Source organism: Sylvia atricapilla, chromosome 6 (genome assembly GCF_009819655.1).
Source record: "Sylvia atricapilla isolate bSylAtr1 chromosome 6, bSylAtr1.pri, whole genome shotgun sequence".
NCBI lineage: Eukaryota > Metazoa > Chordata > Aves > Passeriformes > Sylviidae > Sylvia > Sylvia atricapilla.
In genome coordinates this window covers 17708145-17731608 of record NC_089145.1, presented here as the reverse complement: position 1 = coordinate 17731608, position 23464 = coordinate 17708145, and the positions used below count along the sequence as shown (strand labels likewise).

General features: G+C 46.5%; 1 protein-coding gene across 3 annotated transcripts in view; it reads left to right on the top strand.

Moving 5' to 3' along the window:
- The window catches only part of CRACR2B (calcium release activated channel regulator 2B), a 42579-nt gene extending 20248 nt beyond the window's left edge, over positions 1 to 22331 (top strand). For all 3 annotated transcript variants that reach the window (XM_066320973.1, XM_066320974.1, XM_066320975.1), the window contains exons 5-18: positions 1789 to 1935; positions 2236 to 2326; positions 2460 to 2552; positions 5466 to 5653; positions 6315 to 6386; positions 6830 to 6884; positions 10706 to 10785; positions 13110 to 13404; positions 13589 to 13730; positions 13960 to 14041; positions 16372 to 16486; positions 18276 to 18383; positions 19108 to 19184; positions 20205 to 22331. In XM_066320973.1, the coding sequence (XP_066177070.1) occupies positions 1789 to 1935; positions 2236 to 2326; positions 2460 to 2552; positions 5466 to 5653; positions 6315 to 6386; positions 6830 to 6884; positions 10706 to 10785; positions 13110 to 13404; positions 13589 to 13730; positions 13960 to 14041; positions 16372 to 16486; positions 18276 to 18383; positions 19108 to 19184; positions 20205 to 20289 (1630 nt within the window). In that variant the 3' untranslated portion in view covers positions 20290 to 22331. The remainder of the gene's footprint in view (positions 1 to 1788; positions 1936 to 2235; positions 2327 to 2459; positions 2553 to 5465; positions 5654 to 6314; positions 6387 to 6829; positions 6885 to 10705; positions 10786 to 13109; positions 13405 to 13588; positions 13731 to 13959; positions 14042 to 16371; positions 16487 to 18275; positions 18384 to 19107; positions 19185 to 20204) is intronic.
- Positions 22332 to 23464: the final 1133 nt, after the last annotated feature.

Genomic DNA, 23464 nt, shown 5'->3' with positions numbered 1-23464 from the left:
GTTCACATATTTTTAAACAACCAGTTCTCAGAGTCTCTGTGAAGAATCTGTGTCCAAGGACATGCTTGGGACTGTGCTGATCTTGAAGAGTGTGAAAGGCTAAATTGGGCAAAGGGGTGCTGCTGTGAGCCTTGAAACTTGGTATTAATGCCCTTGCATGTAGCCCAAGCGGAGTCTGCTGGTCCCAGTATCATCCAGCCTTTTTTTAGGCTTTCCAACATGAGGCATTATGTATAACTGGTTCTCACTGATGCACACCTGCAGGGCCTGGGGTGCCCAACTGCACCTGTGGATGTCCTTTTCAGGCTTTGTGCTCCAACTGTGTTGCCATTTTGCAAGGAGCAGTCCAGGGTAGGGAAGGAGTTGGACAGGATTGAAGACAGAAGGTGAGAGTGGTGGAGTTTGCTGCTTTCAGAGGCACATCTGTCACAAAACAGACTTTTTTTTTTTTCCTTTATTGTCATTGTGATGCAAAGCACCTGGATGTTTTAGTGATAAACAACTTCTCTCTGGAAAAAAAATTTAGAAAGCTGTTACTCTTCAAACAACAGGATGACACTGTGAAAGGCCATATTACTGTTCTGGGAAAACAGTCTCTACTGTTTATAACTCTGCTTTGAGAAGTAGAAGTCCCAAAGTGGAATTATCTTGTGTTTTATTTTGACCACTTACTGGCAGTTTTATGCCACGAGTTCAGTAGCTACTTCATATCTCATCTTTGTGCCAAACCAGCTGTTGTAAAGCAGTTATATCAAACAGAAGCTATTTGGATGAGAGCAGGAATCTGAAATATTTTCACTGCTTTCTCTAGAAAGAAATGGTTTCATTTCCTAACAGGACTCAATATGTTCTTTTATTTCAAATATGAAGATTTGATGAAGTGCTATAACTTTTTTACTTTGGAGCAAAAAAAAGAAGGCTGTCATGCAATATTGGCAGAGGAAATCAAAAAGCTGGTTTGTTTTGCTGCTGTGTTTCCCCAAAGAATGCTAAGGGAGGCAAATACACAGGCAAAGAAAAATAGCTATTTGGATACTGACTATAGGTGTAATTATTGTGTATCTTTCAAGGCATTTTTTCCAAAGTGTTTCATGATTTAAAAAAAATTTAAAAGCTCTTTCCTAAAAAGAAACATGAAGTGATGTCTGCGGGCTTACAAGACACTTTGGGAATGAAGTTTGTGAGTGTTATGTTCAAGCTGGAATGAATTAAATGTCAAAACAGTGTAATCATTATTGCAGGTTCAGAAAAAGATGTCTTTGGTTTTCCAGGGCTTCCTCCATTGTTATCCTGATATGACACTTAAGCAAATTTGCTTATCTTTTTTTTGTGCCTCGGTTTCCAAATGTGTAAAAAAAATAAGGAGGACTGTACAGCCACCAATACAGCCTGAGTGTAAGGAAAACAGCAGTGATGTGTGATGTGTGCTATAACAGTTTGACCATAACACACTGACAATTTGCTGAATATTCATTTCTGTAAGTCTTGATGTAGACACCAAATGTGTTACCGATGAATACATGGAAAAGCAATCATTCCATGTTTGCTTCCTAGATTATTTTTCTTTTCTTCTTTCAGATGTCTTCCTTTATTTTGACCTCACAATAGATCCCACTCCACATGCATGTTCTGTCCCTGTCCAATTTCCCTCTCTGCTGTAATGGTGTAACAGAGATCATCACAGGAGAATGGCAGTTTGTCCTGAGTGCATGTTGGAGCTGGAATAACAGTCCATAAGAAGACACAGTAACTGTATTGCTTTCCTTCTCTCTTGTATGCTTGCTCCAGCCCACATGAGATTCGGGAGCTCTGGGCTCGCCTACGAAAGGAGCGTCCAGAGCTCTTGTCCAATTTTGAAGAGTTTCTGTTGCGTGTTTCATCGTACATCAAGGAGGTCAATCATGAGAAGGAGTCTATGGAACAAGCATTGAAGAGGTAAGGAGAACATCACGGCCATTTGCTGCCAGGAGCCAGCTGATGCTTGGATCCTGCCTCAGATGCAAGGAGAGACTGGTTACAGGATGCACCAGTAAAAGAAATTTCTTGCTGCAATAAAATTCCTCTGTCTTGGTCTGTTCTGTGGGTTTGCTCTGCAGCAGTGCTCATCCGTAACATTCAGTCTGGTTAAAATCCCACTCAGTGCCACACAGCTGTTAGTAGGAATCTGTTCCCAGCCTCCTTTCCTTTCTGTACTCTCTTTTTCTCTCCTGACCTGCGTGCACTTGTGTTTTGTAGGAAGGAGTCAGATCACGATCGAGAAGTCAGGTGCCTTTATGAAGAAATGGAACAACAGATCAAAGCAGAAAGGGAGAGGCTGGTCTGCCAGGTACCTTCTCTCTCTCTCTTGGCTTGAAGGCGACCTTCCTTTGTTCTGAAGTAGAGGTGGTGGCTCATCTGACCAAGGAGCAGCTCTTACTGTGCTGGGTGTTGTGCACAGCTGTGTCTCTTTACCTCTGCAGGAAGCACTGAGGCATGACAGGAGTAACGTGCTCCAGAAGGAGCTGCACAGCAAAGAGCAGGAGCTGGAGAAAATCCTCTACCGCCAGAAGAAGGTAGTGGGATCCAAATCCTTTCTAACAAAGCACATCCCCCTCTGCTGTCTATCTGCTCAGGCATTTTCTGATGGAAAATGGTGTTCAGCTGCTGAGGGTTTGGCACTAGATAATTTGGCTCTAGCTAGTGAAGTCCTCTCCTGTCTCTGAAGGTGTTGAAATGGTTTGTCAAATAATTGGTTTGTCTTCAGATGTAACGTCGTTCTGTGAATGTTTCGTTCATGCATTTTCTTACCTGCTTTGTGTTCTCTTGGCACAGTCTTCCTATCAATTGTACAGTGCTGGCAAGGAAGATGGGGTAAAAATTTGAAATTTGTGAGTTTGAAGCTTTTTCTGGTGTGTAAGGAAGATGTGTATGACATAAAAGAGCCAGATTTCTCTAGTTTTTATATTCTGCCTGCACCAAAATGACCCGGAGTGAACGGATTTCTCTAGTTTTTATATTCTGCCTGCACCAAAATGACCCGGAGTGAACAGTCACTTAGAGAGGTACATATTGTATACTTGCATTTGGGCACTTGATGACACACTGATTTATCAGTCACATAAAGGATCAAAGCACAAGCTTTCCTTTAGCCTGCCGTCTCCAGCATGGACGTTTGTGTGGCATGGTCTTTTTCCTTGGTGTCTGAAGAACTGAGATGTGACCCCCACAGAAACATGTCAGGGCAGGTACCTGCAAGGTGCTGGAGACTGGGGGTATCCCAGTTGAGTACCTTGCTGTGATGTGGATGAAACAGCACTTCTCTGAAATCACCAGCTCATTGTCCAGCAGCTGGAAAAGCAGCACAACTGAGGTGCTGTCAGGAAGGATATTGAGAATAAGATAGAGGATGTGTTTTACCTGCTGCCCATATCTTTGATGTGCCTCAGTGTGTGCAGTTCTGGTCTCCTCTAATTCCACTGTGTCGTTCTCGAGTGTGAAGGTACAGAGTGCTAATATTATTAAGAAAATGGAAATTTTGCCTTAGGAGGGGAAAGAAGGAGACTGAGGGAAGGTACATGTGAGCTTTATGGACTCAGAAAAGTGATGGATAAGGTCCACACAAAACTGTTATTCCCCAAGTCCTGTAACAGCAAAGATGAGGGACACTCAATGAGACCAGTACAAATTTGATTAAGAAGAACACACTTCTTTATACAAAGATTAGTGCTGGATTTTTGGCCCCAAGAGGCACGCAATATCAGCAGTTCAAAAATGAATTGAACCAACAAATAGACAATAGGCTTGTAAATATTCGTTGAAAGGAAGAATAGTCAGAGATGTGGCCTCTAGCATCCCTAGTCCAGGGACCATAGATGGGAGGGGTATATGAGGGGAATGGACCACAGTCAGGAGCTCAGGTATGCTCTTCCTCTTGCTGAGGGTCAGAGCAGTACACTTGGGCTGCATGGACGCTTACTCCTACTCAAATAGTTCTGGTGGTCTTAGCTCTGAGGCTTGTACTGAGTTGTGTGGATAATCGGGTCCCTCTTGTGGCCTAAGACCAGTATGTGATGGTGCCATTCCCCAGCATCGCTTCCAAGGACAGACCACGTAAACGGGAGAGTTGTGCGTGATGGAGGTTTCTTAGGGAGGGGCAGCTGTGCTTTATTTAAAGGCAGCTCCTTGGCTTATTGAAAGATCTGAAGGCTGTAAGCAGGGATTGCTGGTTTTCAGTTTCAACTCCACTGCTCCGTATATGTAGTCTTGCTGAAATATTCCCCAGTGTCCATACGACTGGAAGGCTCCAGGCAAAGCTGGATGTGGTTTGCCCTTCCAGCTTCAGTGAAGAGAGATGTGAGGCTTGTGTTCCAAGGAACCTAGGAAAGGTCAGATCTATTCATTCCTTCTCTTGGCAGCTGTACATGAGTGCTGGCAGAGAGGAGGGTAGCAAGAAAAAAAGCATTTTTTCTTCTGCCATGATGTGCTGCTTTATTTTTCTTTTGAGAGAGGAGAAAGTAGGCTGAGAGAAAAGGCAGGCTGAAGGTGTAAATGTGGAGGCTGACTCTGCCACCTGTTACACTGATCAGACCTGATTCCTGGTGTTTCTCTCTAGTTATAAGCATGGATTGCATGCTTTTATTTTGGGCTGTAAGTTCTCAGATGGGTACTGCAGTTTCTGTGTAGCAGCAGCTTCAGCAGAGGGCCCTGTTTAGCTGCTATGGCTGGCTGGATACTGCAGTGTCACTATGATGGCTCTTGGAATGCCCTACTTGTCATCTGAGATGGGCAGCTTTGATAGTTGCATCTGCCTGTGACTCTTTCCCAGATTATGCCAGCCAATTGCAAGGAACTGAGGCACTGGCTGAGTACACGGCAGTAGGCTTTAGCTTCCCAGATCAGGCTTGTTAGTTGTGCTGGGGGCTTGTGCTGCCTGGAGTGCAGCTGTGCCCCAGTGGCATTTAAATGACATCTCCAGCCCAAGGTCCTGTCTCTAGCAGTAGTAAAGGCCACCCAATCAGTTCACTTTCCAGGTCTATTGTGAGATGCCCCTGGCACCTCAATATACCCTCCTTTCAGCCGCCATGGGCTCAGGAAGCCCCTAAACCAGAGAATGCATTTCAAAATTCCATTTAATAAGTCTTGACAGACAACCCTGCTTCCACCCAAATTTTTCCAGTCCCTCTTTGGACCCCCATTTGCTCTCTGATTCCTGCCATGCCTGACAGCATCAGGCTCTTCATGCTGCCTGAAGCATTTCCTCAGCTGTGCCTAATTGCATTGCTTGGTTCCCCAGTGCTGGCATGAAGAGAGAATTCCTTCCAGTTCACCTTCTCAGTGCCACTGGTGGCTCTGTAGAGTTAGGTTTGTTTTTACCCCCCTTCTGCCTCACTGTTTGCATCTGCTTTTTCAGCTCGTTTTTACAGTTGTGATTGTAGCACGAAACCCTTCCTCTGTGTTTAACCCCTCCTCCTCCTGTCCCACTGCAGCTGGAGCATCAGCTACAGTCGCTGAACTCTGAGCAGCTGGAGACCCGCGTGCAAAACGAAAGGCTCCGGCACCTGAATGAAAACCTGCTGGAAGAGCTGGAGAAAAGCAAATGGGAGCTAGAGGCAGTCAAGGGGCAATTACAGAAGCTCCAGAAAGAAGCTCAGCTTGAGCAAGAGCAGAAGGACAGGTGGGAAAAACAGGAAAGGGGGGATGTTAGGGCAGAGACATAGACAGAGAAGGAAAGGTGGGCAAGCAATTAAAGAATAAGTATCCCTAGTTAGGAGCCTTGGTCTCATTAGAAGATTGCCTGTCTCTTTATGAGGAAAAGAAGAAACATCCCAATGGTCTTATGAGCCTAAACAGAGAGTGATATTGCTACCTCTTGCCTACTTTTTATGGGAAATAAATATGTTCTAGAAAATCAGTACAAAAATACAGATGTTCCTCAGCCTAAAGGAGGCTTCTTCATGTATTGTCCAGTTCACCATCCCCTCTATAATGCTCTCTTTAAAGACCCTCTTCTAATCAATTCTGTTCCCATTTCTGGGTTAAATGTAATAATACCTGTATAAAACATTGAGAGGTTTCAGATCCAGATGGCAGTGAGCATCCTTCCCATTTCTGGCAGATGAGGAAGTGGAGAGGATGAGTTGCCTGCTCTCATGTTGGAGGAGAGCAGGAGAGCCCAACCATCCCAGCTCCCAGAACAGTGCTGCTTCCTCTGAATTCTCCTAGCATAAGGCAGGCCCTTGTCTTTGAGAATACCATGAGTGCCCCTTAGACAGGCAGGCTTGTATTTTCTCTCCCATTAATTTATTTCCCCCTATTTTAAAATGCCTTTTGCCCAGGGATGTGTTTAGAGTCTCCAAGAACATGCAGAAAGAGAAACAAAGCCTCCTTCGGCAGCTGGAGCTCCTCAGGTGAGAACTGGTGGAGGCTGGAGGGAAATGCGGAGCTCTTAAGCCTGTAAAGGGCTGATGTTTTCAGCACTGTGCTCATTTCTCCCATGGAAAGCTACAGGATTGTATTCAAGCAGTGTTTAGACTCTGCTTGTTTTTCTAGGTCCAGACAGAGTTGTACAATTTGGCCAGCTCTGGCACATTACAGATTACATAACATTATCATGTTATTTCATGAGGTAATCCCTCCCCTGAGGCATTTAGTCTTTCCTCCTGGCTAAGACAACCATATGAAGCCCATGATCTCGGCTGGGATACATGGAAATCCCAACATGTCTGGCTATAAACAATATCTTTATCTCTGTTCCCAAGCTCTCTTTCTGTTCTCACTTTCAAATGTTTGGGTTTACTTATTTTTTGACAAGCATCTCATTGTGTCTTTCCTGTGTTTTCCTTTGGAGCAGAGAAATGAACAAGAAACTTCGAGATGAGCGAGATGCTTTTGAAGCCAAGAAGCTGGTTAGTCTAAGAAAGAAAACCTTAATTCCCAACCACCCTCCTTTCATCTGCTGCTGTTGCTGTCACCGCTCGGGGGCCTGTCACTTCCACGGGGGACAATGACAAGAGCTCTTGGGGCCTGGTGGTGTGCTGAATAGAGACTTTGCAGCACCTCTGAGTCCTTGCTGGAGGCAAGCTCTGCTGGTTGCTGCTGCCAGCTGCCTGGGTTTAACCCACGGGGGACTGTCACACAGCCCTGTGCAGGGCTGCAGTGGGTGCTGCCTGCTGCACACGTGGAGTCTCTGTGTTGTGCCGAGCACTGGGCACTTGTGAGGAGGGGAGAGAAGCTGGATGCGTCCTGGAGCTGGGTGGTGAGGAAGAAGATGGGTTCTCAGATGTGCTGCTGGCTGACTAGGCGTAGAGTGGCACAGGAAGGTTTTTCTGACCCCCTGAGTTTGTAGCAGATGTTTTCAGAGGTTCCTCTGGGGAGCTCCCCGTTCTTGTGAACTCTGCTGGGTGCAGCAGTGAGCCTTGTGTCAGAGAACTAGGAGAAAGCAGGATCTCTCTCTTGTGGAACTGTCAATCTCTGGCCTTTCCCAGTTGCCAAGATAAGCACAGATATGTGGTCTATTTTTAATTCTTACTATTTTTTCATTAAAAAGTTTTCATGTTCCCAAGTATCACTTGCACAGCTGCTCTGCCCTCTCTGCCACCCATCCCTGCCACCATGTCTTTGCCTGCTCTGCCATCATGCCCCACCTGAAGATCTGGAAGTAGGAGACTTGCAGGGAGGGCTGTGATAGGCTGTGAGAGCCTTTCTGACTGGTGTGCAAAGGACTCAGGAAGGAAACACAGGTATTGTGCCTATATAGGAGACAAAATGCCCTGCTCAATCCAGAGGTTGGAGTTCTCCATGTGGAGAGCTGTATAAAATCACATCAGTAACAATTTTGGATAAAGGTGAGGTATGTGTTTTCCTAAAATCTGGAAGATTTTTTTCTTCAATCTTCATTTTTAAAGCTGCTAGCTATGTGGATGTATACCAGAGCTTCCTGCTCCTTTGTGGAAAAGGGATAAATAAAATACAGGCACTCTGTAGCAGAGTCCAGTGCAAGCAGGCAAAGAAAATGGTTTCTTTTCCTCTTTCCATGTGTTGTGCTTCATCAGCTTGTGGGTTCCAGTGGGTGGCTGGGTGGCCTGTGGAGACCACAGCTCAGGTGTGTACCTCTGTGTGTGCAAAGCTTGTCTGCTTCTCCTCTAGTCTCTTCTCCTGCTCCTCTGCTAAGACCTGCTGCTGTGGGTGGACCCAAGAGAGAGTCACAGCACAGAGGGGCTACTTTCTCCCTTCTCCCAGCACTGGCAGTAGGGAACAAGACACAGGGTGAACTCCTACCACCATTGCTCATCTGGCAAGGCTGTGTCATGCTGGGCAGTTGAAGCCTGTACTGGAGTAGGGTTTTTTCCTTTGGCTGCTCTTGTTTCAGTCCACAGGGAAGCAAGGCTCCAAGGGCTTGCAGAGATGCTGCTATCATCATGTACCGGCAGAAAATCTGCTCCCAAGCCTGTCTCACAGTAAGGGGGAGAGAAAATGGCAATACTTCCCTGCTAAAGGAAAAAGAAGAGTCCAGCCTTCTGATGGGGATCCCTAGTGTGCGACACACTCTCTACCAGAGACTATCAGTGCTTTTACAGGCTAAAAAGAAACCCAAGGCTTTAATACCCTCTCTTAGCTCTGGGAAGAGTTATTTCCGTGAAATGAAGGTGTGGTGAACAGAGGTTCTTTCATAGCAAAGATTTTGAAGTGGTTGGAAGGAAGAGTTGGGCTGTATGTGGCTGATAGCAACCCAGTCACTGCTCCTTTGCTCTTCTCAGTTCCCAGCTTAATACCTTGCTCTTCATAAGAGTTTCTGGCCTTCCCAGAGTGGGCAGACCCTGGCCCCACTGCACTGTGGGGCACTCTCATATAGCAATATGTGGCTATTTCTGTGTGCAAACTACTGATGGGTATTTTTAAGACCCAGGGGTTGCAGGTTCAGTTTCACACCCATGACCCATCTAGCTATGGAGTTATGCTTGCATGCTTTATGTTGACAGAGCAAATTTCATACCTGTTCATCATGAAGAGTGTTTTGGTACTTTGACTACATTTGACATGTATTTTTATTTCACTGGTAAACCAGAATCTTTCCCATCCAAAATGCTTGTACATGTGCTGTTGTGGAATCCTTGTCATCATGTGTTACACAGCTGTGATGTTGCATCTGTCCCTTTATCATCCTGGTGAAAAGCCAAATGTTACAAAAACCTGGCAGGCCAATAAAGCATGGCAAAACATGCCCCATTGTTCCTCCTTTCTTACCCAAGTATGTGTTCTGCAGGCTGTTCCCTCTCCAGGTAAGGTGGTGGCAGAGCAGATTGTGTGGAAGTCCTTTTGCTCCACAGGTGACTTGAAGGTTATGACTCAGCTCCAGTGGCCTGTAACACAATTCCCTTCTTTCCGTGTGGCTAGAGGGTGCCCTCGAGTGAAGCTGCTCAAACACTGAAAAATTCTCCCTCTATCCCTGCTGGAGAGCCTGCCTCTGTTTGTCTGTACCACAGCCTGGCTGTGTTGACTGGAGTGTTGTTATGCACTGGGGGGTCATTTGCCTTGGAAGATTCGTGCTCCACAATTGTGAGCCTCTCAGTGCTGCATTGCTTCTGTGGCTGGAGGTTCTCTTGAACATCAGTTTTATATGTAAAATATGTTTTGTTCTTTCCCTGCAAAGCTGCTAGTTGGGTCAGGCCCTCTATGGACTCCTGAGTGTCTCCTTTTGTTAGACTGCGTTGCAGTAAGGGTGTTCTGGGAGTTCTGACCCACAGAACAACTACTAATTTTTTTGCCTTTTAAAATAATCCTTCAGTTATGATTATTGAAGAAATAATCTTTGTAGTCTTCTGGGCTGTGGGACACATGAAGGAAGCCTGTCCACAGCTCCCTGCAGGTGTTTGGTCAGTTCAAAACTGCTGTGAGAGGCAGACCTGGCAGACTGCGAACCCTTCTTCCTCCACCTTTCCCCCCAGAAATAACTTGTAAGGACATGTTAGAAGTCTTCAGATTTGCCGACTGAATACATCTCCCTTTCCCCCAGTGCCGATGTGATGGGCACCTTTCCATGCTCTCTCTCACTTTGCATTTTGTGTGTGGCCAGAGCATTGACTCTGCTGGGAATGGCAAAGGTGCTGTATGGGGGAAGAGGGTTGGGAGAGATGTCCCACCTTCTCCTCTGAGGAGCTGGTAAATACTGGCTGTAGAAAGCATTCAGTCTGTGGTAAGCAGGAGGAAAACGTGGAGAGGGATGTTGGTGTAAAGCAGAGCCCTTTGTAGAGCTGCCTCCTTCTTTTCGTGTGATTCCTGTGCAGCTCTAGGTGAGTACAGGTCGAAGAAGGGTGCTAGTGTCTTCTGAGGAAAGGGTAATTGGTCTGCCCCACAAAGCATCAGCATGACAAAGAGGCAGGTGAGGAAAGAGAGATTCAGCTGTGAGACCAAGTGGAGAACAAGTCACAGAAATAAAAACTCTGGCTAGCAAGAGGAAGAATTCATTTGGGACATACCACCTTGATGGATTTTTAAGTGAAGGAGAAAGCAGCAACAGCGATGGCTTCTTGCAGGAATTAAATTATTTAAAGAGAGAAAAGCAAGCCCTGTGCTCACCTCTTGGAGCCCTCCCGTGAGGCGCTACCACTGCACAGTGTGGGGCTGCCAGGGCTCCAGCCTTGCCTCCCCAAAGTGCTCTGCAGAGGTGGGGAGTGGTTGAAGTGGGGCTGTAATCACTGTCTTCATTCCTTCTCTTTTCGACTTCCAGGTGCCTCAGAACAAAGAGCCCCTGTTGAAGAAAGGGTCAGTGCTAGGCAGTTACCTGCTGGAGGACAAGCCTGTCAAACGGTTAGATGGGTGTCTGTGTCGTGTCCATGGTGTTAGTCCGTGCCCACAGCAGTTCCCTGTCCATCAAGCTGTGTCCTGTGTCTGGTTCTCCCACCTTGGTGCTGGCTGGTAGTGGGAGTGTGGTGGGGTGCAGCTTCTCTGTGGCTCTAGCTGTCTCCTGGCATCAGGTGGTGTTGGCTCAGCATGAAGCTGAGGATGCTGTTCACTCATTTCCACAGGGAGGTGGCTCTGCTGCTACCTCTGCCTGCAGCAATAGGGGAGCAAATCTAAATATCACCAGAAGGTCTGGGAATGTAAATGGGATGGGAGTCACAAGGGCTGCCTCTTTCTGAGTCAGACAGCTCTGTTGAAATGACCAGATCAATTCCCAAGTGTGCCAGTTCATCCTCAGGCAAAAATCCTGTCCACTGGTGCCTCATGCCAGAGTCCATATCCCTGGGGCATGGGAGAGGGCAGAAACTGCACAAGGGTTGGGTTCTTTCTGGCAGCTGACAGCCTCAAGGAGAGAGCCTGGCTCCAGGTGGATTCATCCTGCTCATCTCCCTCTACACATATGCAGATGCTCACCTGGCACCCCAGGCCTCCCTTCAGCCAGGGCAGGCAACACATCTGTGTGGGCAAGACCTTTTTTTTTTTGTTTTGTTTTTTTTTCCCCTGCATGCAGAATATACAGTAACTTGGCTTGGAGCTTGATCTCACTTGAAACTGCTGGCCTCAAACAAGTTTTAAAGGCAGCATGTTCCCCTCTTTCTTACCAGGTCTCTGCAGAAAGTTCCTTTGTTCCTCAGTTTCTCCTGGTGCCAGCCGGAGACATATGTCTAGGCTCAGTTTCTTCCAGCTTATACTCACTCATAATACTTGCAATTCTGGTAGTGGCGTTTAAGGATCTAGCCCAAGGCTCCTTGGTTTATGCAGTTATGGAAAACCAGGTAGAGACTGTGGAGGAGGGCTGATTCTTGAGCCCAGGGTGGGAGGTTGCCTGGCGAGGTCTGAGGCAGAGCTCTGGGACATTCTATCCATTGAATCAGATAGATAACCAAGTTCTCCCATCTTCCTCCCCAATTATTTCTTGCAAAGATCCTTCTAGCTGCTACTGGAATAAACCTCCTGGAAAGGCTTAACAGCTGGAGACGTTTGGCAATGAAGGTGATGAGAGAAGGGGAGGAGTAGCTGTTGGCCCTGTCTCTGTCCCAGTGCTGTGTCACACCACATTGCTTGAGAAACATGAGAAGAAATTGATTAGATCTGGAGTCACTGTTCAGAGTTTTGCGTTTTTCCCTTTGCTCCCACTAAAGAAGGTGTTGAGACCCCCTCAGAGTGTGATTTTGCCAGCCCTGGGAGATGGATGCCATTTCCCAGAGCCTGAGAGTATGTGTCCATTTTCAAGAGGGAAATGTTTTAGCTGGCCTGGCTCTGGACTGGCATTTGGGGCAAATGCAGGGAGAGCAACCAGGAATGTGAGCTCTCTTTCATAGAAAAAAGTATAGGCAGGGCAGCAGGTGAGTTTTGCAACCCAGATGAAGTGTACTTGCTGGAGTGAGAAAGAAGACTTATCTGGATTTCTGCACTAACAGAAAGAGGAAAATGTTGCAGAGCAGGGTGGGATGTCCTGCCTCTGAAGAGACTGACTGCAGTACGCTCTGGTCACTCTAATTTGCTTCCAAAGGCAGTCTGCTGGCCAGTGAAAGCAACAGAGAGATCTGTGGTGGATAAATATCTTCAGCTTAATTCTGGGTCTTCTCACTCCTTGTCTAGTTCTTTAACTGTAGAAAACCAGTGATGGTGCCTTGCTCCTCAGCAGTGATTCCAGCGGTTTAAATTGTTTATTTTAGGTGTTCTTTTGAAGGTTGTTCCTCCAACAATCACATCAGCTCTACCCCCAGTGCATCAGCCTGCACTTGTGTAGGCAGAGTCTGTTACTTCTTTTTGTATGGTATTTAGTAACCAAAATACAGGGGTAATTATTGCCTTTTTTTTTTTAAGGGGCTTTTGTTTTGTGTGTTTTGCATAATTTTTTCACTACTGAGGGATGCAGTAGGCAAAGGATTCTCAAAAAATCAAAGTGGCAATTCTTGTTAAAAGTAATGAAATATTTATCAGCACATCTGAGTACAGCACAGCTCTGGTGAACTGTCTCTCTTTCCTAGGGGAGCCACTGATGCCTTAGTCACAGGGAGTGTAGGGAGCAAATATATAGAGTTCCTGTGAGAGCTGCATATACACTGATTGATTGCATTGGTTTGTTGGGAATTTGCAACCTCCTTCTTTCCCTGTTTCCTCACCCCTTCCCATGCTATCTGTGCTGCCTGTGGACTTTAATACAGACAACTGGCCGCTGCGGACCTTCCCTTCACCTTCCCAGTGGATGTGGCAGTAGAAGAACCCAACAGAAAGAACTGCAAATACTTCCCAGGCAACAGGGTATGGATGAAGACAGGAGAAGGAGGTGGCACAAACTTCGGAGAGAACAGCAGAGAGGAGGAGAGATGGCCCTTGGCAGCAGATCCTGAGTGGTTTAAGATGACTTTGAAGGGTGGCTCTGACTGCAGAAAAAAGGCAGATGGCTTAGATGCTGCTCTGCTGCCTCCTCGAGCCCAGCCTGTGGGCACCGAAGCCAGGGTGAGTGCAGTTACCTGGGGTTATTCCTCAGACACCTGCTATCTGCTGAGGACTTGAAGGTATCTCACTCTCCTCCCATCAAACTCCAGCTCCACAGATGTACAATGCAGGGGTCCAATCCCTAAATTAAAGCACTGCCTGAAGCTAGGCTCTTCAAAATCTTGTGCCTTTTTTTCCATTGTAGCTCCAAGCACTGGAACCAGCCAGCTGTTCCCCAGATCGCATCTTTAAAGTGGTGTTTGTAGGGAATTCCGGGGTTGGGAAGAGTTCCTTCATTCACCGCTTCTGCTATGACAGGTTCTTGGCTGAGCTCAATGCAACCATTGGTAAGTAACAGAGTGCCTGGCTCATCTGGATAAGGAAGGTGGGAAAGTCAGCCTGGGCAGATGCTTTTTTTTGCCTGCATTATAGCCCAGCTAGAGATAAAGATGGTCCCTCTCCCAGTGTTGAATCAATCTTACAATCTCCCTGAATTAAATGGAGTTGGTCTGGCCATTGTAAAGGCAAGCTGCCCTCTCCCTATCCTAACTCACAATCTTGTCACCTTCCCAACAGGTATTGATTACCAGGTGAAGAGTCTGATGGTGGATGACACCCAGGTTGCCTTGCAGCTGTGGGATACAGCTGGACAAGAGAGGTAAGCAATTTCTGCCAGGCTCAGTGGAGGAAAGGGAAAGAGTGTATGCAGCTGGTTTCTGTCCCTGGGAAAACCATCCGTTTCAGAAGGACCAGGTCATGACAGCTCTTCCCGTACTGAACCTGCAGCAAAGGTCTGTTCCAGAGATTTCTAGAATCTGTGACTGTGAAGCAGGGCCTGAGGAGTTTGCCCTGAGGATTGACAGAAAAGTAGTTTTCCATGTGTCTGACCTGCATGCTTGTGGCTTCAAGCATTCTGTCCACAGATGTATGTCATGGGGATCAAAGGGTGGGAAGGACTGTGAGCCTTTCCAGATCTGATTCAGCAGTCAAAGCCAGCTGAATTAGCATGACCTGTGGGGAAGGTGATTTGAACTACCCTGCTGGATTCTGTCAGCGAGGTTATTGGCCCCTTTCACTGTCCCTTCTGCTGACAGACTTGTGGAAGTGATAATCTTTGGTACAGAGATTGTGCAGCTTTTTGTGACAGTAGACACTGGTTCCCCATTTGAAGGCTTCTAGTTTCAAAGGCATAGGCTATCTCTAGGTGTTACCAGCAATGTTGGTGAGGATCAGAGTAGTAGAGGACACATTTGACCCTCATCTGCTACTAGAAATGAAGGCCCATCACTGTCTCCATGTAAATTAGATTTTATTTAGGATATAATTCAAAGCTTAAGATGAAAAGCACTTTCATGGGGATCATGAACCTCAAGGGCCTGACAAAAATAAATACTGAGTATTTTGAGCTAAATCTGTTATGGGGGCAGGCCTTCAGGGGGCAGCCAGGGTCATGGGAATATTCTAATCCTAAACTGTGCCAACGATGCTGTCTGTCTCTAAATCATGCACAGCTGGTGGGAATGTACTAAGTAGGGTTATTTCTTGAAAAGTAACTCTCTCTTCCAAAATTAAGATTCACGTGAAGAAATAATTGTTTCTGGGGGAACTCCTTTGGTTATTTCAGTGCTGAAACTGAGCAGAAAGGGGAGTAGCTGTGGCATAAAATGTGACATCTTATTGAGGCCAGATTTCAGCAGAGGCCAAATTCAAGATTTTGTCTCTGCAGAAGAACCTTTAGCACAGGCCCCTGCAGCACTAGCAGGGTTTAGATGTGTACCCACAGGAGAGAGCTTGGCTCAGTGCTGATACCAAATAGGAGACCTGGGAAGGCGCAAAAGCCTTTTCTTCTTCTGGAGGAATATTAATTATTTCTAAACTAGAGGTGTCCCACTGTAAATATGCTAAGGAGGAGATAGGAGAACCCCTTGGAGTATGCAAGGAGAACTCCTTGGTGACCTCCCTGGGACTGATGCATGCTACTTTTGATGTTTCTTCTGGAGCATCTTGCCTGGCTGGCAGTTCCAGAGGTACACCTCGACTGCCAAATATACAGTCTGTGCTTTCTCACTTGGGTTGGTGCCAGAATATCGTGTCCTTATTGTTGTGGGAAAGAACAGGCTTCAGGCAACTCTCTGAAGAGTACAGGAGGGTAACAGCTGTAGGTTTTCTTGGCTCCTAAGAGGAGAGTTTGTTGTGCAGGGCTGAAATACACAGCTCTCTAGTGAGATCTCAGGAGCTTTGTTACATTTATTAATTCCCCAATTGCATTGTTAATTCCACCAGTTTGCAATCAGTGTGGTTATATCATGGCTCTGTCACAAAGTGCTTACAGATTCTAAGGTTTGGGTTTCTTGTTTTGGTTGTTTGGTTTGCTTTGGTTGTTTGTTTGTTTGGCTTTGGTTATAATTTAAGCCTGTGGTTTTAAATTGTACAGACAGCAAAAGGTAGATGTCTGGCAGGAGTTTTTCCTGGAAACTGTGTCTAGCTCCTGATTTTTTTAAGTGTAATGCCATTGGTTCATAGATTCAATAGTGGAAACAGACTGTACTGATGCTGAGTTCTTAATTGCTGTTTTGGCAGCCCTGGGGCAGACATTATGCGTGCCTAGTTTGTACCATGGTACAGCTTAGTCCGCAGATTCTTCCAGACTATAGAGAAAGATCCATCAGTTTCCCCTTCTAACAGGAAATTTATTTTTTTCTATCCCACCCAAATAGATTCTTCTGCTTCTTTCTTCCTGACCTGCAAAGGTCCTCTTTCTTGCTTTCTCAGCACCATGCATTTGGCAAGATCCCTGCTTACCCACGGCTGCCTGGCCTGTCCCAAAGCGCAGGGATGTGTCACCTGTGTGCAGACACCAGCCCTGAGGGACACATCATGCACAGGGCCCTGCAGAGAGCCTGCACTAACAGACTGACAATCCCACTCGGTTATCTCCCGTTGCACAGCCGAGGTTGTGAGCGTGCCTTTGGTTTTGTGTGGGCTCAGGTTCCGGAGCATCACCAAGCAGTACTTCCGGAAGGCGGACGGGATCCTGGTGATGTACGACGTGACGGCCGAGTGCTCCTTCCTGGCCGTGCGGAACTGGATGAGCAGCATCCAGGTGAGAGCGGCACCTGCGCTCCAGTGCTGCTGCTGCTCCCTTGCTCCACACCAGCTCCAACACTCTGTCTGGAAGCGACATTGTTCGGTGCCCCAGGAAGCCCTGTTGACTTTGCGAAGCTGAATTATCAAAGCGGATGCCTGTGGTGGTCAGTTTGGAACCAGAGGCTTTGTGTTGAAGGTGACAAAGCCAGTGGCGGCCCATTAAATCAGGGAGGGCTGTTTCTGTGGCAGAATGTGGTGGGACCTGCCAAAACAGTAGTATGGGTTTGTAAGCAGCCCATGTACACTGGCTACGTCCCCTAAACATGGTCACATCCCACCTGTGCTCAGGCAGGGAGACCTCCTGATGTCTGACCTACACACAGGAAAGAGGTGGTCCTTTTTATTTCCTTTTATATTTTAAAATTTGGTAACAATGTATTAATGCTGTTGCATTTCCCCCTGACTTTTATTTCCAAACACTCACTAAAATTATTTATCTGTGGCTTATATCTTCTTGAGGATACAAAAATACCTCTCTTTATAATTTAAATTAGTTGTGTGTAGATGATCAAGGGGTGAAGGGAAATTTTCAAGGGCGGTTTTGTTTTGATTGTGCTGAATCTCAAAAAACCAAGATCTCAGTGGGATGAGTAAGTATAGGTTGGAAGATTCCAATATTGTTAATTTCCACAAGCCTGTTGGGGAAAAAAAAAACCAAACCAACACTTATGTCTTCAGACTATAAAAGATCAAAGGTTAAGATCTTCAAAACTAACCAGCCTCTGGAAATCAAGTTCCTTTCAGGAGGAAGGTTAAACACACACAGTATACAGAAAATCAAATCACATGAAATCTGTATATTTTAATCTTTCTCTTCTTTTCCTCTCCCTATCTGTTACTTATTTTGTTTTGAGGCTATTCGGGTTCTGTATGTCATCCAGGGCACTTGAGTGTGGAAATAATTTTGAGCCCTGTTCTTACTCTGACAATGTTCTAGTGAGCCAGTGGAACTGTAGAGAGTTTGACCAGAGGTAAGGGGCTCCAGGAATTGCCTAGGAAGAACAGTTCCTACAGAGACAGCTTACAAGGGGTCAATGTTGCTTAACTCGCTCATCCAGTGAATTTTCAGCAATGGATTGTTGAGTTTAGGACAGCACATTAGACACAGTACTGCACATATAAAAATTACTGAGCTTATTGAGAAGATCTCCCAGATCACAAATTCCAAAATGCCTGTGGGGCAAGCTGCTTTGTCACCAGAGGACACGAAAAGAAGGACACTCACTTGTCAAGTTGAGAAGCGAGAAGAAGAAGCTTTATTTTGAAATTCTGACTTACATAGTCTTTGGAATTTGATCAGGGATTGGGGGATGAGGTTAACACCTCTCTGACCGCACTGGTCAACCCAGAAGTCTATCAATTTGTCCTTCCCTCTGGAAGGAACGCATTATTTACCAAACATCAGTCTTTGTTTATTTTACAAATGTGAGAAAGCTCCAGTAGAAATATGAAAACATCAGAAGGCTGAAACATCAGGGTGACACTGCTTTTCTTCAGGCTTCTTATTTTCCTGAGAGGCACTTATGTCCTGTCTCCCCTCTCTCACCATCCCAGCTGAACGTACCAAACATTTGGAATGTTTCCCTAGTTCAAGCTTCATTTCACAAATCCCTGGGACTATCGAAGGAATGTCTCTTTAATGATCTAATGGGCCTGACCCTGCTGCCACTGAAGTCTTGTTTGCTTGGGCTGGAAAGATCTGCTCTGAGCGGCTGGGTCTCTAGGGGTCTTTATTTATTTTGCAGGAAGGTATAGAGGATGGAGCTGTGGTCTTTCTGCTTGGAAATAAGTTGGATGCTGTGCAGAGAGAGACCCGGAATGTGCCCAAGGTGGAGGGGGAAAGGCTGGCGAAGGTGTGACTCAGTGCTCTGCTGCTTGACCTGCTCTGCAGCCACTCTCCAGCTGTGAGCAGGGCAGTCTGGCTGGCAGAAAGCCCCTCTTGGAGCCATTTTCCAGTATGGTACCTTCCCTCTCCCTCCCACTCCCTGTTTCTCCAATGTGGACATGTACCCAGGTCCCTCTCGTACAAGGGAGTATGAGCTGGTGGCCTGTATGTGGCAGACAATGGCCCTTTAGCAGGCTCATATATTTCTCTTGAGGCTTGATGCCTCATTACAGTCTTTCTGAGGGGACCATGCATGGCTGATTTCCCATTTGAGGGCTCCCTAATGCAGCATCATCCTGCCTCTTTCCTCACTCCCTTGTCTGCCTGCCTGCTGGCACCTTGGCCCCTGGGTGTGGGGAGACAGGGTTTCAAAGGCATTTCCTGCCTTCTGGACTGGCAACAAAAAGGTAAGGGAATCAAAGTACCCTGGACATGTTTTCTCTTCCCAAACAACTCCCCCAGTGCTCCTTTTTGGACAGTCTGGCTTGGCCCCCAATGCTGAAAAAGCATCTCCTCTTCCTGGGTTGGTGAGCAGGGTGTGCCCCCCAGCAGGGCATCAGCCACCCTCCAGGCTCCAGTGGCTCTTGGTGGGGTTCCTGGGGATGAGGGTGGGCCAGCTCCCAAGGCTGTGGGTGCATGGTGATGGCGGAGAGCTGGCAGTCACCGTGGGGACTTGCTGTGCTCTCTGGCAGGAGTACAAGGCTGTGTTCTATGAGTGCAGCGCGATGACTGGCTACAACGTCATGGAGCCCATGCTGCACATGGCCAGGTCAGTGAACAGAGCAGTCACCCTGGGACACTGCCCCAGCTGGGGGTCACTGGTGTGGGCTCTCCTGGGGAATGGGCAGGAATAGGGGGGTGTCAGAGACTGACTTTGTCGCATCCCAAAAGAGACTTGACTCAGGTCGTTGTCTTTTGTGCCTGGAGAGCACCAAGTGTTGACTGGACTATTTGCACGCAAAGCTTCACCTGGTAGCACTGGCTGTTGCAAGATTAGGAGCTTAATTTGAATATTTCATCACAAAAACCTTCAATGCTGTCCCAGATTTTAAGCTGGTGTTTTCAGTTTGAAGTCTTCATGCAGCTCTAAGGGTTCCTTCTTTCCTATCTTAATAAGCACGGTACAGACTGAGCTATTTCAGTAGCAATAGTCTTAAAAGGAGATGAGATACAGTTCAGCTGAAAGAAATTTGGTCTAAAATTTTTAGTTTAAAAAACCCCTCAAACAGTAGTAGCTTGGTAGTTTATGGGAAAAAAAGTATTTCAAATCTCACAAGAAAACTATCCTTTTAGTTTCTTTTATCTCTTCACCTCGTCCTGCATCATCTCTGTTAACGCCACAGCAGGACTTAGCTGTTCATTAACTGCAAGGATTTACTTATCAGCTAGATGAATCACATCTCCCATAGCACGTGCCTTCAGCATGCTTTATTACCCTGCTGCTGCCCAAGATGGCCCAGACATGTGGAGCAAACAACCCGGGATTCTGACATCGCTAGTGGATCTTGGGAATGAGGCACAGGCCACTCACACTGGTGCTCAGATTATTAAGCCATGGTACCCCCTCTTGTATGTGTCCAGTGTCTTTCCCTGTGAATTCATGCTCCTTCTCTGTGTGTGGTTTATGTAGCCCAGCTTCCAGAGAAGTCCAGTCTTTGGGCCTGTCACTTCTTGCAATCCTAAATGTAAATCTCAAATGGCTGGTGGAGAGCAAAGGGCAGAGGCAAATGCCTTGGCAGGAAGGTCTCAGTAACCAGGTTGTCTTCTTGATCTGTGCTGTTCTTTCCAGGTTGCTGACAGCACAAGAAGACAGGGAGAGGGAGAATGCCCTGCAGCTGGAGGATATCAGCAGGAGGAAAGGGTGCTGCACATAAAGCACACCAATGTGTCAGCAAGAAAAATGTGCCAATGCTGTATCATGAAGCTGGGGGTTCCTGTCAAACAAGCTGAATTTGATGGTATCAGCTCTCCAGAGACTTGGGGAAGGTGCAGCTTTTCCCAGTCTGTGAATTTTGAGGCATAAATCAGGCCAAAATGTGCATATTATCTGCACTGTTCTGCTTCCCAAGTCTGCATGCAGCCCTGGTCTCTAGAGGTCTCTGCTTCTTTGGGAGAATTTGGCTGGTCTTAGCTAGTAGCACAGACTGGGTCTTCTGTCTAGAGAGGTTGCTTCCCTGTAAAGGGACGAAATCTTGTTCCTGTTCTTCCTGGCAAAGAAGTGGCCTAGCAGCAGAGAGCAGAGGACACAGTGGATCTGTATTAAATAGAATTTCTGTGCAAGAGAGAAAGAAATTGCTTTAAATTTGGGCTAGGTCTAAGTAGTGATCCATCTGTCTCGGAGAGAAGCGTCTCCCCTTAGTTCTGCAGCAGCCGTGCTCAGCTGAGAGCCCGCTGTAGTGAGTGAGAATGCTTCCACCAGCTCCTGCAGAATCTGGATCGGGCCCTGGATTTACTGCAGCATTTGGTTGGACTTGTCAATATTGTAGTTAAGATTCCATGTGTTATTATAGAAGGAACTGATAGAATGGGTCATCCCAATGGCTTTCATTGCTTTGTCACCCTTATGGACCCTTTCACTGTCCTAGTGTATGTTTACAGAACACAGAGCAGTTGCCCTGGGACCCGCATGTGCTGCTGATTCATGGCCCATTGCAGGAGCTGTGCTGTACAAACCAGGGGAGCCATATATAGCCTGTTTTAAGGCTGAATGCTGCCTTTTCCCTCTCATTCTCTTATCCTTTCCTGAAAAATCTCCAGCAACTTGGAACTGCCTTGCCTGTAGTCCTGAAAGATCCCACCAGAGTGCTTTCAGATGCACCTGGGCTGGAAGCACAAGGCAGCTGCCTGTGTGAAATGTACCTTTTTCTCTTGCAGAGACGTTGAGCAACCTCACTTTACTGGTGAAGAGCCTGAGAAAGAGCCTGACTGAATCTGTTCCCATTGGGAAGGGGCCCTCTTGTCACTCAGGGGTGGGGTGAAGCATGGGCAGAGGTAGAAACTCCCTCAGAAATGCTCCTGTTGGCAAAGCTGCTGCAGTGCCTGGGCCTGGAGCTTCTGGGGTGTGATGCTTTCTGGTTTGCAGCTCAGTGGCTCTCAAAACCTTGGGATTCAGTGAGATTTTTGTTAGTGCCCTTTCCCCTTTTGTCTTTGAGGCTGTGTCTGTATGTGACTCTGATGTTTTAGGCACAAGATGTGATACTGCAGCTGTGATGCAGCCCCCAAACCTTGTGGCATAGGGAGGGCCTGTACTTGTCCATGGTCTTTCCTCTCTTGGGATGAGGCGGTTACTCTGGATGTCTGTTTATGGCACAAATTTCCCTGGGAATATCCCATGCAGGAAAAGTGCTCTGAGTCACCTACAGACCATCAGGATTACAAAGAATTTCCATGGTTCCTCCTAGTGCCCTTTAACTTCTGATAGGAAAGAGGAAGTTTTTCTCTGGAAGAGCAGGATTTCTGAGTAAAAGGAAGAGCTAAAAGTAGTGGTATCCTGCTCAGTCCTTACTGTTGGCTGGCTGTGGCTCACACTGTTTAACTGCACTAATGCCTTCCAGAGACTGGGAATCAGAAAGCTACAATAGGTCCAGAAGGAACCAGGGTAGCTGGTGTGGAGCCTGGAGTAAGACCAACAGTGCTGCCAGAGGAGCTGCTTGAGTTTACAAGAAGGGATGTTTGGGAAGGGAAATCCACGGTGAGGTGTTCTGAACATGTGCCTCCCACGCTCTGTACACAGCACACCCGAGACAAAGGTGTGAAATACGGCTGACACGCAACTATGGGCCAGTCCTGTGTATTACCTTTATCAGTGCTGTCATACTGCAATGGCAAGAACCATCAGGTTCTTTTAATGTACAACCTTAAGTATGTTTTCTTAGTGTGCAAACAGTACAGGCAATAAAGAAATGCTGTCTTACAAGCAGTTGTGTTGAGAGATTTTTTTTTTTTTTAAGTGCTGCAGGAGATTCAGCCTCCCATCTTCAATCACTGATCCTAGAGTGATGTTCCCTTCTCACTGCTCAGGAAGTGGCCTGTCCCCAATGGTGGTACAGGAGGTCTTACAAGCAGGGAGAGAGTTAACCAGGAACCCATGTCTTGGAGGCAGCTCAGGAGAAATTAATCTCCAGTCTTTTTTTACCTCTTTTAAGCAGCCAGAGTCCAGCTGATTAGGGAAGGCAGAGCATGGAGGAGAAAAAGGGGAGACACTTCCCCAGTGTCTGGCGGTGTAGTGCTTTCAGAGAGGTCAGGTTTTAACCTTGTTACCTGTATTCACAGAACTAAACCTTTATTTTATTAATGTCCCATGTATCCTGTTCACTGGAGTTAGGAATTTGCTTGCTTTTAATCTTTGTGCCCTGGCATGGCTCCAGCTGGATGTTCATGCGTTACACAATTAATCACTCTGCAGTTTTGACCAAACAAATTATTACTCATTTCCCTTCCTAGAAACTGATAGCACAAGTAGTTCATTGCAACATATAGTTTTTGTAAGCAGAAAGGGGTGGATTTTTGTTTCAAGGATGAGAAAATGGCACAGAATTTGAGCAGGCTGAGCTTGGAAAACGGTAAGCAGCAGGGTGGAGTTTTTTACTGGAAGGTCTTTTGTTGTCTCTCAGCACAATAATTAAATGTCCTGTTGGAAGACCCAGACACAGTCTAAAGGGACATGTTGCTCGTTTTTAAACCTGATACCAGACCTAAATGAGATCAGAATGTCCAAAAAGTTCTTCATTTTACTACATCCCACTTTTTTGTTAGAATCTCTCCTGCCTCTAAATGGAAGCTCTGGGAGCAGCCACCCTTTGTAAGTGACTGCTGGAAACTGCAGCATAAATGCAAATAATGAAGATATCCTGAGGGGACATGAGATGAGGGAGGATGCAAAATAAGACTGCCTGGGGGCTTAAACGTTCACCATATTGGCCCCAGCCTCTTAGCGAACAAGTGACTTTTTTGCACATAATCTGTTAGGTATTTTGGAATCATATCACAAGAAAGTACTTTTCTTACAGCCTGGGAAGCCTTATCCTGGCACATGCAACAGTGCACCTG